At 34.0% G+C, this 18296-nt stretch overlaps 1 protein-coding gene across 1 annotated transcript; it reads right to left on the reverse strand.

The window, feature by feature from the left end:
• Nucleotides 1-1723: 1723 nt before the first annotated feature.
• Nucleotides 1724-18127, reverse strand: rnf150a (ring finger protein 150a). The gene is made up of 8 exons (XM_051110354.1): nt 18072-18127; nt 17136-17873; nt 11811-12061; nt 10573-10644; nt 9688-9770; nt 9471-9567; nt 9173-9383; nt 1724-7404 (listed from the first exon to the last, which is right to left on the reverse strand). The coding sequence occupies exons 2-8, from the start codon at nt 17587-17589 to the stop codon at nt 7286-7288; spliced, it is 1287 nt and encodes a 428-aa protein (XP_050966311.1). The 5' UTR covers nt 17590-17873; nt 18072-18127; the 3' UTR covers nt 1724-7285.
• Nucleotides 18128-18296: the final 169 nt, after the last annotated feature.

Genomic DNA, 18296 nt, shown 5'->3' on the forward strand with positions numbered 1-18296 from the left:
GAAGACCCAGGTAAACAATGAATTAATCTTTTCTGTTTCTTATAGTTCTGTCTTGTTTGTAGTGTGATCAACGTTTGTGTAAGCAGTAGATGTGTTAGGGAAGTAACACATAACATTTGAATTATATTTTGCTAAAATGAACGAAATGACTCGAAAAAAGATTTTATCAGACATTTTCCTGAACGAGACTCAAAGGTCAGAGTCGGTAAAATGATCCGAACTTTCCATCACTACTACGAATCACATCTAAGTTCATCGTCTGTGTATTCTGGCTAAAAATGGTAGAGTATGTTGAAAAAATCCATCTTATTTTCTCCTACAACTTCAGAATTGTCCAACATCGTTGTACCTTTTTGTTTGTAAACAGTGTTTGACTTACTTGCACTTTCTTAGTCTTTGCGTGTTTGCTTTGTAAACCCTGGGTCTCAGAGCCTGTGCTACACGAGCTTTTGTGCTTAAAAAGTATACAAATTTTTATTTTCTGAAAAAAATGGTGGATCGTTTCACTAGATAAGACCCTTCTTCCTCGACTGGGATCGTTTAGAGCCCTTTGAAGCTGCATTTAAACTACATTTTGGAAGTTCAAAATTGGGGCACCATTACATGGAGAAAAATCCTGAAATGTTTGCCTCAAAAACAATAATTTCTATACAACTGAAGACAGAAAGACATGAACATCTTGGATGACAAGGGGGTGAGTAAATTATTTGTGAATTGTTGTTCTGGAAGTGGAGTTCTCCTTTAACGAGTCCTCATCGAGTATACCTAGTACAGCTTTAGGTTTACAGGTAAACCACAATATTACTTGTCTTGATAAAATAATACACTGTGAACCCACTATTTCCTAAGAATGTGTCGAGTAATGTAGACTGTTGTTTTTCTAATTACTTCGTTTAATAATAAAGAACAGACATCTTTTGATTTGTTTCTTCAGTTAGTCACGTTAGCGATCGGCTAACGTATGCACCATTATTGTTTTGTGAAAGGTTTACAGTTTAGCTGTGGGCACGATTCGCGTGTATTGTATACAAAAAGACCAATCACAACAGACTTGGCCAACTGACCAATCAGAGCAGAGCAGGTTTACGTAAGGGAGGGGTTTACAGACCTTAAGCTTAAGAACTGCTTTAAACGAATTGTTTTGAAATCAGTGCTAAATGATTCTGATATTAAATGTATATTCTGAGAAAATTACAATCTTTTCTGCCCTTGCATTTAAACCTGTTGTAGGGGACTCCAATACAATATTAGGACACTTTAAAATACCATATGACCTGCTTTTTAAGATAAAACATTACAATAATATGGTAAGACACACCATGTTGCAACATCAAGCAGTAAAATTAGCTGTTTTGTACAGCTAAAAATAACCGGATGAGACAGAAAGCCAGACCCATAAAATTTACACTCTAATGGAAAAAATGAGGTGGATATCTTTAGCATTATCTTTATAGTTATAGTGCTTGGTGTGAACAGACCTTTACACAGGTGTTTCTTCTCACTGTTCTTAGCTGAAAAACATGTAGCCTATAATTTTACAGAAGAATGAGATGTACAACCCCTTGACCCCCTGACCTCTTGACCTTTGATCAAATTTTCAACAATAATTCAAAAGTTTGAGGTCAGTCAATGTTAAAATGAAACCATGATGAAAAAGATATAATATGATAAAATGTAATTAATCATCAAAGACAAAACGAGTCTTGGTTGAAAAACTTTCAATGAAATTTATTGTCCCTCACAATCATGGACATGCAATGATATATTATATCTGCAGCTGGATATATTTACATTGCCTTCCACAACAAAAAAAGCTGTAGATCTCAAGCCTTTTAAATGACAAATCCCAGACTGAGTTATTATATCATGTGCCATATCCAAACGAACAGCCCTGCATTAGCATTCACTCCAGTTCATCACTCCACTCCACACCAGTTCATCAGAGAGGTTAAAGGTCAAGTGTGCCATTTCTGGCTCACTAGCAGCATATGCCACTCGTCAGACAAACAAACCGCTGCAAACTCTTACACCGAGTCAAATGACACACTTCATCTTTAAACGTTCTGATCATACTTCCTCAGGAATTAGATAAAGTGCTTTCATGAACATATTTAACTGCCCACAAACAAGAAGTATGAATACAATTCCTAAAACTTGTAAAATACAGAAGTGGTGAAATACTGAGAAATTGTGCAACAGGTGAACCGAGGCCAGACTTGGATGAAAAAGTAGTGAGAGCTGTGGCCTGCATTAAACATCAAATCTGTTTTTAACGTATTTAGGAGAGTAGCAATTCAATATTTATCACAGTCATAATTTTATTGCACTGAAAAGAGCAAATCGATTTACTGCAAATATCCCATTCACAAAGAAATTTGGTGCAAATTCAGGGAGGTTATTATTAACCAATGCTAATGTTATCATGTGTCTGTGCAAATCACACACCGCAGCCTGGATAGCACTGAATCATTTCACAAGAAAACTGATATGCATATACAGAATGTGCTTGATACATCAGAGCTATCAGGTGCAGTGCATGACAAAACATTGATTTATATAACAAGAAACAGCTATCAGACAAACGCTCAATAGTGTCTATAACAGCACACACATACATACCAGTTTTTTAAAGGGTCATAGAAGAATATCATCTTGATGTTATGAAACATACTGCAAATTTTAGAACATGATTTTCACAGTACATTTACTTGCATCAGCTGTTTTATGAATCTATCCCAATGCTCATGTTCATGAAGAGGGTGTATACATACACAGTCTTAAAGGCACAGCACAGAAACACTGTAAATGAATCTCCCAAAGAGAAAAAATAAATAAATGCAGGATATGACGGCTTTAATGGCCTCAAAAATTATTCCTAGTCAGTCCAGACAGACAAATTCAAACAATGAAAACACATTGGGTGGAATTCACAAAACATTCTTCTTAACTGCTGTATTCTTATTATTTTCTAACTTAAGAACGCCCCCCCCCCCCCCTTCTCATTAATGGTATCTTTTTTCTAGAACAAAATAACAAATACAACTCTTGAAAAAAGTTCTTAAAAATGAGAAAAATGAAAAATCAGAATTAAATTCTAAAAAACAAAATGTTGTAAAGCCTGTAGCAATGACAGTATTGTACATGCTTTTTCAAAAAAAAAAAAAAAAAAAAATGATGTCAACTGCTTAATTTTTAAGAATTGCACTTTTTTTTACAATATGAACTTTTAGAATTTATCTTAAGAATTTTCATTTTTTTAATAATTGCAAATTTTTAAACAAACAAGCTTCTTAGAATGTATTATTAGAATTTTTTTAACTACACATTCCAACTTTACACACTTTTAACTATTTTCATAATAGTTTTCAAGAATTGCACATTTAATATTCTTTATATATATATAAGAATATATATATATATAATATATATAATTTATCATTAGAATTTTCGTTTATTTAAATGTTACAAAAATTGCACTTTTTTTACATTTGTAAGTACTTTTTATAATTGTCCTACATATTTTCAAGAATTGCACATTTAACGTTCTTATATACTTAGATTTTTTTATTGCACATCACTTTTTAACATTCTTATGAGTTTCTTAGAATTTATCATTAGAATTTTTAGAATTTAAGAATTGTATATTTTTCATCATTCTTATGAACTTCACAGTTTATCATTAGAATCTTCTTAAACTGTTTCAAGAATTGCATATTTTAACATTAAATATTTCTTAGAATGTATCAGAATTTGTTATAACTTCTTTCAAGAATTGCACTTTTTTTCAACAGTTATGAACTTCTTAGAATATATTAGAATTTTTGTTAATTGTTTCAAGAATTGCACATTTTTAACATTATGTACTTCTTAGAAGTTTTGTAAACTGTTTCAAGAATTTCACATTTGTTAGCATTGTTATATATTTCTTAGTATTTTTGTTAATTCTTTCAAGAACTGCAATTTTTAACATTCTTATGAATTAGAATTTATCATTAGAATTTTTATATATTTTTAAGAACTGTACATTTTTCATCACTCTTATAAACTTCTCATAATTTATTAGAATTTTCATAAATTGTTTTGAAGAATGGCAAGTTTGTTAAAAACATTTTTATGTACTTAGAATTTATAATTAGAAATGTTATATATTTTTAAGAACTGTATATGTTTCATCACTTAATTTATTATCATAATTTATTAGAATTTTCAAAAATTGTTTCAAGAATTGCACTTTTTACGTTTGTAAATACTTCTTAGAATTTTCATACATTTTTTCAAGAATTGCATTCAACATACCTATGAACTTACGAATTTATTATTAGAATTTTTGCAAATTGTTTCAAGAATTGTACATTTTTCAACATTCTTACGAACTTCTCAGAATTGATAAGAATCTTTTTAACTTGTTTCTTAAGAAGATTTTTGTGAATCCAGCCCACTGTTTGTGCATGTTTGTTACAATGTTTAAATAAACACCAAATCATAGTAATCATTTAATCTCATAAAATTCCTCTAAACATCAGATCCATTCATGCTAGACTAAAGTGACAATCAATGTGCAGATCTCAGGGAAATCTCATGTGCTTTTTGGCTGACAGATGCAAATAACACTGCACGAGCCTTGACATTAAATATCTTTGAATATGAATATCAGGATCACAGACCCCAGCGCCGTCCTCCACAACATCATTCAGTACAAATGCACAGGTCACGTGATCTCGACCTGTCCTAACATATGCAGACATATCCAACAGTGTGTGAAAATGAAGCGTTGGTGTACTGAACTTTCATCAGCCATCCCACTGCAGCAGTGCATTCTGGGTATGAGTACATTTAACTGGGGAAGTGCATTTTGAGACAAAGTCTCACTGAGAAAAAAAACAGCTAACTAAATTACGAATAATTCATATGAATAACTTTTATCATTATCATTTTAATTAATAATTAATAAAATAATACAGAACAGAAATACTTGATGTTGCCAGATACACAGACATTGTGAGTCTGTATTCAACATCGACACGCTACCTATGATCACAATATCTATAAACTGGAAAGCTATTTAGTGAAATAATAATTATAATAATAATAATAAAACATAAATATTTAAAATGGGTGTTGTTTATCCTCATATGTGTTTTGTTTGTTTTTCCTTTTTTCTTTTTTTAGAAAAATAAACCCTTTGATATCAAAATATCCATTCAATAGTCTTTCGCTTTCCTACTGTGCATGATTTTTGTAGTTGCTCAGCACGTCTATGCCAGAGAAAATTAAAAATGGCCACATGCACAGACTGCAGAGTTTAGGAAGTGACAAGTGCTGTTATTTGAGGGAGTGAATCACATGAGTGTACGAACCATGACGCTCGACTTCATAATGGAGCACTGGTTCACTGCATACTGAAAACCGTAAAGTATACAGTTAAGTGTTTCATAAAAATAACAACAAAAAGATAACAACACTACATTATAATACTATACACAATTATAATCTGAAATTGTGAGAAATTACAAGATTTCAGATCAGAATTGCAAGATTTAAACTCAGAATTACAAGATATTAACTCGCAATTTATTGGATAAAGTCAGATTTGCAAGATTTAAATTAAGGAATTGCAAGATATTAACTTGGAATTTGGCGAAAAAAGTCAGAATTGCAAGACATTACCTAGCAATTTCAAGGAAAAAAACAATCTGAATAGTGAGATAAAAAGACAATTTAGAAAAAAAAAAAAAAAAAAAAAATTTCAGAATTGCAGGATATTACCTAACAATTTTAAGGGAAAAAAAAAATCTGAATTGTGAGATAAGACAAATTTGAAAAAAAAAAAAAAAAAAAGATTGCAATATTTAATATTTCCAATATTTAAAATAAAATTAAAAGTCAGCATTGTGAGATTAAAAAAAATTGCAAATGACAGAGAGTGGCATCCATAATGTTAGACATACCAATGCTTATTTTGCATTTTTGATTAAATGTTGTGTAAAATATCAAACTTCATCAACACTGACAATCCAAGTCCCTCAGGAATCAGTGGCTGTCCATTCTGGCATGGAGTCCAATCAATCAATCAATCAATCAATCAAATTTCTTTATGTTTTTTAAATGAAATTGTATTTGATAAGCATCACTGTGGTTGAGAGCATAGCTCTGTGGGATACAAAAATAATGCATGCATTGTGCTGTAGCTCATACTATTTACCTCATTTTGCTTGCGATATTAAGTCAGGTAGATTCTGACAGGCTGTCAATGTGTTATCATTTATGAAACCAAAAATATTTATATATACAATAAAAATAGGAAAATAGTGATTCAAAGTTGATATTGTGCTATTTTCATAGAATTGCAATGATTATTATATAAACTTATATAAAATTCCTTATGTGCAATTTAAATGTTGATTCAGCTTTTATTTGAGTGTTGAATTATTTATTCTTTATTAAATAAACTTTCAGTTTTCAACTAAATGAAAACCTTAGGGTTTCTGTAAATAATTCATTTAGGTGTTATTGTTTTGGCTGTGAATGGGCCTTTAGTTATTTTTGATGTTACAAATTGTAATTTCCAAGCTAACTGGAACATGACATGCATGCAGCTTTGAAAATTGCATCACTACTTGAATTTGGTTGAATATGAATGCAGTTGTCACTCTTGTAAATAACAAATTTAGCAGTGTGCATGTGGCCAAGCGGACCAGATGACAGCACTCTGTCAAGACAAAATGAGCGGAAAGTATCTGCTTTTGTGTCATTGTGATTCCCAAACACTGCCGTGACACACTGTCACTGGATACGGCTGTTGAAACACTCACCATATCATGAGCTGGGTTTCTCAGTTCACTGTAGCATGATTTGACACATCACATATCTGGAGATGCACGAATAGTGTCCTGCATACGTTACTTTACGAGGACACTGGACCCTATGAACTGCTGGTTAGAGCACACGCAAACTGCTTTAGACACTCAAAGCAAATGTAGGGCGCAATCATCGATGCATTACGTATATTTATTTTGGAATATCCTGGTGTATACTGGCAGTGATCCCATAGGGAAGTTGAAACAGTCAAAATTTTCCAAAACAAAAGCGGAAACACCCCTCGTAGGACCACATGGATTTTCCACAAGACGTGAAATGGAGTGCAATACAGCCAGAGGAAGAGGACAAGCAAGCCATTTTTGCAGTGATGGAGACCATGAGGTCAAGAAAGGAGGTTGCACACCTGTGCTGCTATTGCTTGTGTTCTTTTATTGTCCCGCTGCGGTCCGGCTCCATTTATGGCACTTCAGGACTTGACGTCGTCCTGTTCAGGATCGGACTGCAGTTCAACGTCGGACAGGACGAGCTCCACTGGCATAATGAGTGAGGTGTCTGAATCAGTGCTCATGGAGGGCTGGTGCTCACCTGAAACAACAAAAAACAATTGTTAATACGATGTCTATGGAAGCTTGCTTCTGTCACTGAATAGAAAATAAACATTACAATTACACAGTTATAACCCGAAATTGTGAGAAACTCACATTTTCAAGGAAAAAAAATGAGATATTAACACAGAATTGTGAGCTATGAACTTGTAATTTAGAAAAAAAAAAAGTCAGAATTGTGAGATATAAACTACGAATTGCAAGATATTAACTCGTAATTTAAAGAAAATATATGAATTTGTAAGACAGAGTCTGAATTGCAAGATTTTGAGAAAAGTCATAATTGTGAGATTTAAACTTAGAATTGCGAGATATGAACTTAATTTTGACGAAGTCAGAATTGTGAAATAGAAACTCAGAATTGCAAGATTTTAACTTGCAATTTAGAGAAGTCATAATTGCGAGATTTAAACAGAATTATTAACTCGTAATTTTCAGACAAAGTCATAACTGCAAGACTACGAAACTCAGAATTGCAATATATACTCTCAATTTTGAGAAAAAGTCAGAATTGTAGAAAATCAGAATTGCAAGATATGAACTCGTAATTTAGAGAACAGTCATAATTGCGAGATACAAACTCAGACTTGTAAGACAAATATGCAAGTTTGAGAAAAAGTCAGAATTGAGAGATTTACACTCAGTATTGTGAGATAAAGACCGGTAATTTTCAGAAAAAGACATTGCGAGGTTGCAATATATATTTACAATTTTGAGGAAAATTCAGAATTGCAAGACAAACTCGCAATTTAGAGAAAAAGTCAGAATTGCAAGAGAAAAAAAACTCAAAATTGTAAGACAGAAACTTGCAATTGTGAGAAAAAGTCAGAATTGTGAGACATAAACTAAAAATTGTGAGATAAAAACTAAGATATTAACTTGCAATTAAAAAAATAGTCATAATTACGAGATTTAAACTTAGGATTGTGAGATATAAACTTGAAAGTTGTGAAAAACTCAGAATTGTGAAATAAAAACTCAGAATTATGAGATATTAACTTGCAATTTAGAGAAAAATTCAGAATTACGAGACATAAACAACAAATTTGCTATTCAAAGAAAAAGTCAGAATTGCATTGATCCTCTCTCAATTTTGAGGAAAATTCAGAATTGTGAGATATATACTCAGAATTGCAGGATAAACAGATATGAAAATATAAACTCAGAATTGCCCTTTTTTGTGACATATGCAATTGCAGATTTAGATTTTAGAGCTTTGATTGAGGAAAAAATGGCTTGTGGTTTGTGATTTTATGATGTTTTTTGTTTAGTCTGGATTTTGACAGGCTTATATGCGGTGCCTGGCAGCAGACCGAAGCAATAAATCTAGTCTTCCACACTGACAAAAAGCCTGATATGGTCTACAGAAGCAGCACAGGATCAGAGCAGAGCTGCGATGAAGAACCAGGCCAGGCTGTGCTTATATTTGCTGCCGGTACCAAAAAAATGACCTAAATCTAGGAGAGCTGAAAGTAGATCACACGCAAGACCACAAGAACAGACTAAAATAATCAAATCCACATCCAAGAGATGTGTAGGTCAGTGTGAAAGAGGGGAATTTCACATTAGAACTACAATTTCAGTTGTAAGGATTTTTAAAAACCATTTTATACAGACTGCAATCAATATATTCAATATTCAATACAGAAACAACTGTTTTATTAATTATTTTCCAAAAAAGCTTTATGTCGAGATAAGTTATTTTGCACAGCCTTGTGCAATGCACATGACTGTTCATCCATACTCACTGCTGGCGATGTGATGGCTCTCTCCAACCTGCGGGAAGGCGTCTATCTCATGGTAAATGTGTGACAGGCCTATTGTTCGGACACCTGGGTCCAGTACCACCGAGCTTTCGCCCACCGAGACCTCGCTAGCCCCCGTCACAGGGTTTGTGGGCGGCCCGCTGATGGACATCTCATAATCAGGAGGGATGTCATCAGAGCAGTCTGTATTGGGCTGTTTAAATGACAAATTACAGCATTATTAAGAGCAAAACACAAAGCCACATGTAAGGCTCGTGGATAGAGCAGCTTTAACTTTTACCGGGATGCCCAGCGCCTTAAGGATGTTCATTTTGCACATGGGACAGGTTCTGTGGTCCTGTAGCCAAGGGTCCACACAGTTCTTATGGAAGACATGACTGACAATAACAGCAGAGTTACATTAAACAGAGTTTTAATCATTTTATTTCTCTGAGAATCAGATTTCATCCTTACAAACTACTTTGCTGACGTCTTGTAACGTTTGTGTGAAATTTTACCGGCATGGCAGTATTCTCACAACGTCGTTAGGTTTGTAGTCTTCGATGCACACGGCGCAGTTGTCAAAGTCCGACTCTGTTTCCTAGAAACAGCGGGTCGATAAATAATGTTGTGAGAAACCACACGTGGGCGACTATATGTGTACACTTCCATGAAATCTCCATTAGAGCTAAAGCAGCAGGCAGGAACATACAGTCATAAAACGCGTTTAATGAGAACGAATCACAGATGGGTGTTAAAGGACATCAATCAGATGACAGATGTCACACATTTTGAATATATTTACACGTTTACATAATTTTCCTCTTCAAAATTGACACTTGCAATTTAGAACAATTTAGAACAATCTGTTTTACACTTAAAACATTCTAAGTGATGGTAATAACAATGTTACAAAGGAGTTCTATTTCAAATAAATATTTTTAAACAAATATATATGATAATAATAATAAATGTTTCTTGAGCAGCAAATCAGCATATTAGAATGATTTCTGAAGGATCATGTGACACTGAAGACTGGAGTAATGATGCTGAAAATTCAGCTTTGCATCATAGAAATAAATTATATATTTATATATATTAAAACAGAAATTTGCTATTTTAAATTGTAATAATATTTCACAATATTACTGTTTTTACTGCATTTCTAATCAAATAAATGCAGCCTTGATGAGCAGAGGAGATTTCTTTCAAAAACATTTTTAAAAATCTATATTATTTTGAACTTTTTAATAGGAGTTTGAAAGCTGTTTGGTCAATATGGAAGGCCATTATGTTTTTTTGCCACTTTTTGCATGATTTTTCATTTTAATTATAGCATTATTGCTTTGAAAAATGCTATAATGCTATAAGACTCCTTCCAAATAACTCAAAATGAACCAAACCTTGTCACCCTTCCTGATGGTCCGTACTTGTAACTTGCTTATGGCCTTTTTTGCGGCGTCTCCCAATCGCCTCTGCAAAACACATGAAACATGCAGCACTGAATTTTCTGATTTTTAAGAAGCATTTAAGGATTAGTTCACTTCCAGAATAAAAAAAATCCTCATAATTTACTAAGCCCATGTCATCCAAGATGTTCATTTCTTGCAAAGAAATTAAAGGGGTCATCGGATGCTAAGTTCACTTTTTCATGTTGTTTGAACATTAATGTGTGTTGGCAGTGTGTGTACAAATCTACCCTATAATGATAAAAATACATGCAGTGGTTTTTATTTAATCTGTGAAAATAATATCCCCTTTTTCAAATCGAGTCATTCTCAGATGCCCGTCGGTGTGGCCTCACACAGACAGAGGCCGCTCCCACGATAGTTGACTGACATGAGCTCTTACCTCAAACCCGCCTTAAATGAGCTGTAACAGTCTGACCTCCATTGTTTCAATGCCGGAGCAGGGATGTAAGTTAGACAAGAATATCTCTAATTGAGCAACTGGAATGAAATTTTTCTCCATATAGCGGACTTCAGTGGGTATTAACAGATTGAAGGTCCAAATTGCAGTTTCATTGCAGCTTCAGAGGGCTCCACACAATCCCAGCTGAGGAATAAGGGTTTTATCGAGCAAAACTATCGGTCATTTTTTAAAAAAAATACAAATGTATATACTTTTTAACCACAAATGTTCTTCTTGCGCTAGCTCGACCTCATGCATTACGTAATTATGTTGGAAAGGTCATGCGTGATGAAGCAAACGTGCAAAGAAAGTCTAAAGCCCTTTACAAAAAAAGGCAAAGCAATGATGTCGGATGTAGAAATGTTTGAAGTGGAAAATGAGTATTTCATCCTACGCTACCTTTTTGAACCACAGTACACAGATGAAGAACTAACTGTGCATTTGTGGTTAAAAAGTATATAAATGTTTTTTTTTTTTTAGAAAATGACAGATTGTTTTGCTAGATAAGACCCTTATTCCTCGGCTGGGATTGTGTAGAGCCCTTTGAAGCTGCGTTGAAACTACAATTTGGACCTTCAACCCATTGATCCCCATTGAAGTCCACTATATGGAGAAAAATCCTGGAATGTTATCCTCAGAAACCTTCATTTCTTTTTGACTGAAGAAAGTAAGACGTGAACATCTTGGTTGGCATGGCGGTGAGTAAATTATGCGCGTGACCGTACAGCACCTGGTTGCGGTCTCGTGCGTTTGCGTAGCGGAAGCGTTGGATGTAGTAGAAGACCAGCCAGGCCAGAGAGATGATCATCAGGACGATGAAGGAGATGGAGACGAACACCACCGATGTGCGGCTGACGTATTTCTGCAGGTTGCGTGTGCCGATGGTGATGTGCATGGCCACGGTTATGTTTTTCTCCAGCAGGGCCATGATCTCATGACCTTTGGGCTCGGGAATCATGATTGCTACCACATCGCCGGTACCTAAACCAATGACAATGGGTTCAAATTTCAAATGATTCACACAGGTGACACACTTTTAATTGACCAATGTAAAAACACACAGACAGTGAGTCATAGCATTTTGCACTTTGCCATTCAGTGTCAAATCAAGCTCTGCTTGAGTCATTTGATCTCTAGATATCTCTGTAAAAGCCTTGCATTTCCAGAACTGATCTGCAAACCCGAAGTAATTAAATACAGAGAAAAACTCACTGGCCTTTCTGCTTCATTCAGTCACAGAAAAGAAGACACTAAATAAATTAATAAAATAAAATGAATATTTTTTGTTTTATTAAGAGCATTTCCTAATACTAACATGTGATGTTGGATAACTGGTATTTTCAAGTGATTATCAGCACCGATATTAAACATTAACAGTTATCGGTATTGGTCATTTTCAAGACAGATTTATCAATGAAATATTTTAAAAGCATTTAAAGAAAGTTTTTGTCAGAGCCCTTGTTATTCTTAATTTTAATATTGATTTTCATTTTTATACTACGCATTTATATATATTATATTGGTTCAAAATATCTGTTATCGGTCTACTTGAAAAAACACATACCGATCAACCCCTAATTTTAAGTTAATATTTATTTGATATATTATCAGTTTTCATTTTAATTTCAGTTTAAGGCTTTTATGTCTATCACTTTTTTTAATTCTATTTAGCTTTGTTATTTTTATTTCTGTTTTAGCTGTCGTCATCTTCGTACTTCAACATTTTTAATTTTTTTTCAGTTGGTTGCTATAACCACATTTCATTTTTATTTATTTATTTATTTTTAAAATATTTATTAAAAGATATATATATATATATATATATATATATATATATATATATATATATTTAATTTTTTAGTTTAAGTCTAATATTTATATTTTATTTTATTTCAGTTAAAAAAAATATGTTTATTAGTTTTAACAATAACAACACTGATTAAATCAGGCTTTGTTTAAAAATAGATACAAATAGGTGAATTTTAATATTTTAAAAATACCCTTCTTGAAAATTAAAATAAAAATATAATGAAAATAAATAAATAGATAACTTACAATAAATAAATAAAAAATAACAATAGATAAATATTACAACTAATTCTACATTAGCAATCAATCGATCAATAAGTCTGTCTGTCAATAGAATAATCAAACTTTTTGTAACATATTTAATAAATAGATATAAATAATTTGTAAAACTGCACTAAAATTTTATAACAGTTAATGTTGTAGTTAAATCTAATTTTAGGCATTACTGTATGCTTTTAGAAACATTTTTTGTTGTGGTTGTTATTTGGATATTGGATATATGGATACTGATTTTGATATTGTTAGATTTTGTTACTAGATATTAATTGATTTTGCATTTAAACTATTTCATGTGTTTTTGCTCATTTCAAGAGGGGCAGTTTTTCATTATGTAATGTTTATCATTTGAAACAAAAAACATTACACATCTCAACTACACATCTCAGGACTCTGAATGCCAAGTTTTCATCTGTGAAAGCCAGTTACTTCATCCTTGAAATTAGCACTAGCTGGACTGAGCTGTAAAGCAGCCAGGTGGTATATTTGAGCTGTTAAGAAGCATAATAAACATTAACTTCTATCACGACTGAGCGGAGGAATTTGAGTACATTCAGACATGTTGAACTTTGACACACTTGTAGTGAGTTTCTTACAGCAGCACCGTTTCTAAACTATGATTTCCTCAACAACAGCACTGTTGTTGAGAGATGAATTACTTCAGAGTTCAGTATTATAGAAGAGTGTGATTAATGTTAAACACACTTAAGAACCTTCATCAATAACAACATGACAGCATCACGTCAGAGGTCAAAACTCTTGATGAATATGGTCAGTTTCAAACTCTGAGCCACTTGAACCCTAATAAACATTTTAGAGGCTAGGGAGAGACATCAAAGGGAAAGTTTACCCAAAAATGAACATTCTGTCATTATTTACTCAAGTTGTTCCAAACTTGTATAAAGTTCAGTTGAACACAAAAGAAGATATTTTGAAGAATACTATGGAAGTCAATGGCTACCAGCAACTGTTAATAACGGTTAATAACATTCTTCAAAATATCTTATTTCTATGTTCAACAGAAGAAAGAAACTCTGTTGAACACAAAACAGAATATTTTGAAGAAAGTTGGTGACCAAACAATTGACGGCACCCATTGACTTCCATTGTATGGAAAAAAAACAACAACTGAAGTCAACTGCTACCAGAAACTGTTTGGTTTCACACATTCTTCAAAATATCTTATTTTTGTGCTCAACAGATAAAAGAAACTCTGTTGAACACAAAAGAGAATATTTTGAACAATGTTGGTGACCAAACAATTGACGGTACCCATTAACTTCCACTGTATGGAAAAAACAATTACTGAAGGCAATGGCTTGGAAAAAACAATTACTGAAGTCAGTGGCTACCAGCAACTGTTTGGTCACCAGCATTCATCACAATATCATCTTTTGTGTTCAGCAGAGTTTCTTTCTTCTGTTGAACACAAAAATAAGATATTTTGAAGAATATTGGAAACCAAACAGCTGATTGTAGCCATTGACCCCCATGGTATTTTTTCCATACTTTTGAAGTCAATGGGTACCCTCAATTGTTTGGTTACCAACATTCATCAAACTATCTTTATTTGTGTTCAACTGAACTTCATACAGGTTTGGAACAACTTGAAGTTGAGTAAATAATTTCAGGCTATGCCCAAAAGGGGGTTTTTGGCATCAACTACTACTACTTGGCATCAACTCACCACCTTCAAGCAATTTCGAAAGACTTGCCTCTGGCGAATACTGTTTCTAAAGATTCCTAAGAATTTCTTCCGGATCTTGTAAACCTGGTATTGCATATTATGAATATTGTTGACCTTTTGAGTAATTGCTTTTTTAAAAAACACACACAGCAGTTTTGTATCATTAGCTGCTCATGCTGTGCCGAATGGATGAACTGAACGACTGACACCCAAAAACCACAAAGAATTCATGAAACCAAAAAAAAATTGGTAGGGAAGTGAGAGAGACAGACAGAACAACAGGGCCTCTTGATCAGGCACAAGAGCACGTCATGATCACAACTTCTTCAAAATGCAGGAGAGATTCTTGTGGTTGAAATAGTTTGAGCAATCTTACAACTCCCACTGCTAATGTTACCAAACTGCAACACGCACAGACAAGATCTTTGAGAACATGTTAAAAGGAATAATTCACCCGTGAATCAAACTTCACTCACCCTCAGGCCATCCAACATGTAGATTAATTTGTTTCTTCATGGGAACGGATTTGGTGAAATGTAGCATTACATCACTTGCTCAGCAATGGATCCTCTGCAGTGAATGGGTGCCATCCAAACAGCTGATAAAAACATCACAATAATCCAGAAATAATACACACCACTCCAGTCCATCAGTTAACATCTTGTTAAGTGAAAGCTGTGTGTTTGTAAGAAACAAATCCATCTTTAACGCCTCTTAACTTTAAACCGTTGCTTCTGGCTCAAATATATGTTCACAGTCCATAATACTGCTTCCTCCAGTGAAAAAGTCAATTTCCTGTTGTTCTCTTGCATCAAAATCCATTTGTTTAGATCTGTTTTGGACTGTTTTTGCTTGTAAACAGTGCTTGATCTGTGCACATTTTTCCTCTGATTCAGATGGGAGTCGGGACAACATTTTCACCTAAAAAAATCTATTTTATGGATAAAGGAGGAGATATTTTAGCCAGAAACAATGGTTTGATGTTAAAAACATCTAAATAATGGATTTGTTTCTTACAAACATGCAGCTTTTTGCTTTACAAGATGTTTATTGATGGACTGGAGTGGTGTGGATTATTCGTGGATTATTGTGATGTTTTTATCAGCTGTTTGAACTTTCTGTCATTCTGACGGCACCCATTCACTGCAGAGGATCCACTGGTGAGCAAGTGATGTAATGCTACATTTCACCAAACCTGATAAAGAAACAAACTCATCTACATCTTGAATGTATATGAATTTGGGAGAACATGAGCTTAACTGTCATGATAATAATATATAATACACAAATGTTCCCAAAATAAGCCTCACTTACAAAATATAATGCAGTGTGACCTGTATATGTTTGTAAAAATCATCCATTGAGAAATTACAATACAAACATGAAGAAACCTGCAGTAAATGCAAACACATTGAGTAATCATGTCATAAATCAAGAAAAAAAAAACATCATACTTAGTAACTTCAGAAGATGTGAGTCAAGATAACAATCACTAAAAATGTGCAATAACATCAGTACATTTCTTTTCTTGTATTAAATGAATCATATGAATATGAGAAAAGTTTGGAAAGTCAGTGCAGGTAAGTGGGATGTTGGGAATGTCATTATTATGCAATAATATTCCTTGTCCAATAAATAGAGTAACGAATGGAACCTTATTATAAACTGCAACCACATAATTTATTTTTCTTTTTTGATTTTAGTGTGATATAATGCACTATGAAAATATTGATGCAAAATGATCTTTGCAAAGTATGTAAACAGAATAACAGGTCATGCAAATCTTATAAGTTTAGCAGGTTTTTTTTGTTAACTATTAATAGTCCAAACAAACTGGTCAAGCTTAAAGCACACAATATGGATCACTGCTCATAATCACATATTAGTGCACTGATGTGATTTCCTTGTTATACATTAAAGGAATAGTTAATCCAAAAAACAATTCTGTCATTATTTATTCACACACATGACCTTCAATAAACGTTTCTGTAGAGTTTACTGACTCTCAATTCGTTCCAAACTTGTATTTCTTTCCTCTGTTTTGAAGAATGCTGGCAACCAATGCATCCAAACAGGTGCCGGTAGCCCTGATTTGCATATTATGAAGTCAATGGCTACCATTTGATTTCGCACATTCTTCAAAATATCTTCTTTTGTGTTCAGCAGAAGATAGAAACTCATACAGGTTTGGAACAACTTGAAGATGAGCAAATGGTGAAAGAATTATTATAAACTTGCACAGCTTGCACTGAGCAAATGCACAAGTAAAGTGTCTTCCCTTACCATGATGTGGCATAGTAATGGTCTCATTGGAGTTGCTGGTGCCCATATTGAAAATGACCACAGCGGAGGCATTGAGGGCAGCAGCATGTCTGATCTTTTCCCTGTAGGTGCAGTTTCCTCTGGCTATCAGTGCTATCCATGGGATGCTGGGATGGGGAAGGGGGAATTTAGTGTTGCTGTCACACGCCTGTCTGTCCTGCAGAAGAGATGGCATAAACACAAAGCCCCTGGCATCCCTTTTAGGTGAGTGCTCCCCATATCTGCCACATTCACTCTTGTCTGTCTTAATTTCAGATGTCACTGGATCCAGGTAGGTGATGTTGACAAAGGCAGTGTACCATTCCTCCTTCTCTGCCACTGTGAAGTCCAGACACAGCAAATGCACAAAGCAAAACGACAGCAGCCATGTAGACAGAGCAAGACTCCGGCAGGCTTGGGTTAGGGACATTGCCATGTTTTCACAAATGATCCCAAACTAACTGTTTTCACGCTGGGGAACGTCTTTATCCAGCCCTTTGCTTAGTATGTGATTATGCTCCTTAAAAACGGCATCACTTGGCAACCCCACAACACCACTAGAGCGCAGTTACAGCGAAAGATCTACCTGTCCATCCCCGTCGTCCTTTAAAAGTGGCTTATAGATGCAGTCCACCATCATGTCGAGTCACCCAGCAGCATTTGCGCTTGTTGTGACGGTGTTGGATGCGAAGGTTGCCAGGTATTGTTACCAAGCACAGACTGTAGAGGAAAAATGTAGTGGTTGAGGAATACTAAAATACACACATATTATATATGTATATATACACACACACGCATAGTCTTTAGAAGCTTTAGCAATCTTTAGCTATATACGTTTTTTTGTTGTTGTTTTAGATTTACTGGTTGATTAAAATTTAAAAAGTAGAATAGAATATACACAATATTTAAATTAGTCACCTTTTTTCATTTATTACAAATCATATCGAAAACAAGCAATGTTAAAACTTAATGAAGCCATTTGGAGGATCTGGCAACCGTTCCGTTACCCACAGCGCAGAACATGTGCGTTGCCCTCCTCTGTGATGGAGTGGGACTACATCTCCTCTAATTGTTTTAAATCAAAATATATATGGCTTTTAATATATGTAGATATTTTAATAAAATTGAACGGTGTTGGATTGC

Source organism: Labeo rohita, chromosome 1 (assembly GCF_022985175.1).
Source record: "Labeo rohita strain BAU-BD-2019 chromosome 1, IGBB_LRoh.1.0, whole genome shotgun sequence".
Taxonomy (NCBI): Eukaryota; Metazoa; Chordata; class Actinopteri; order Cypriniformes; family Cyprinidae; genus Labeo; species Labeo rohita.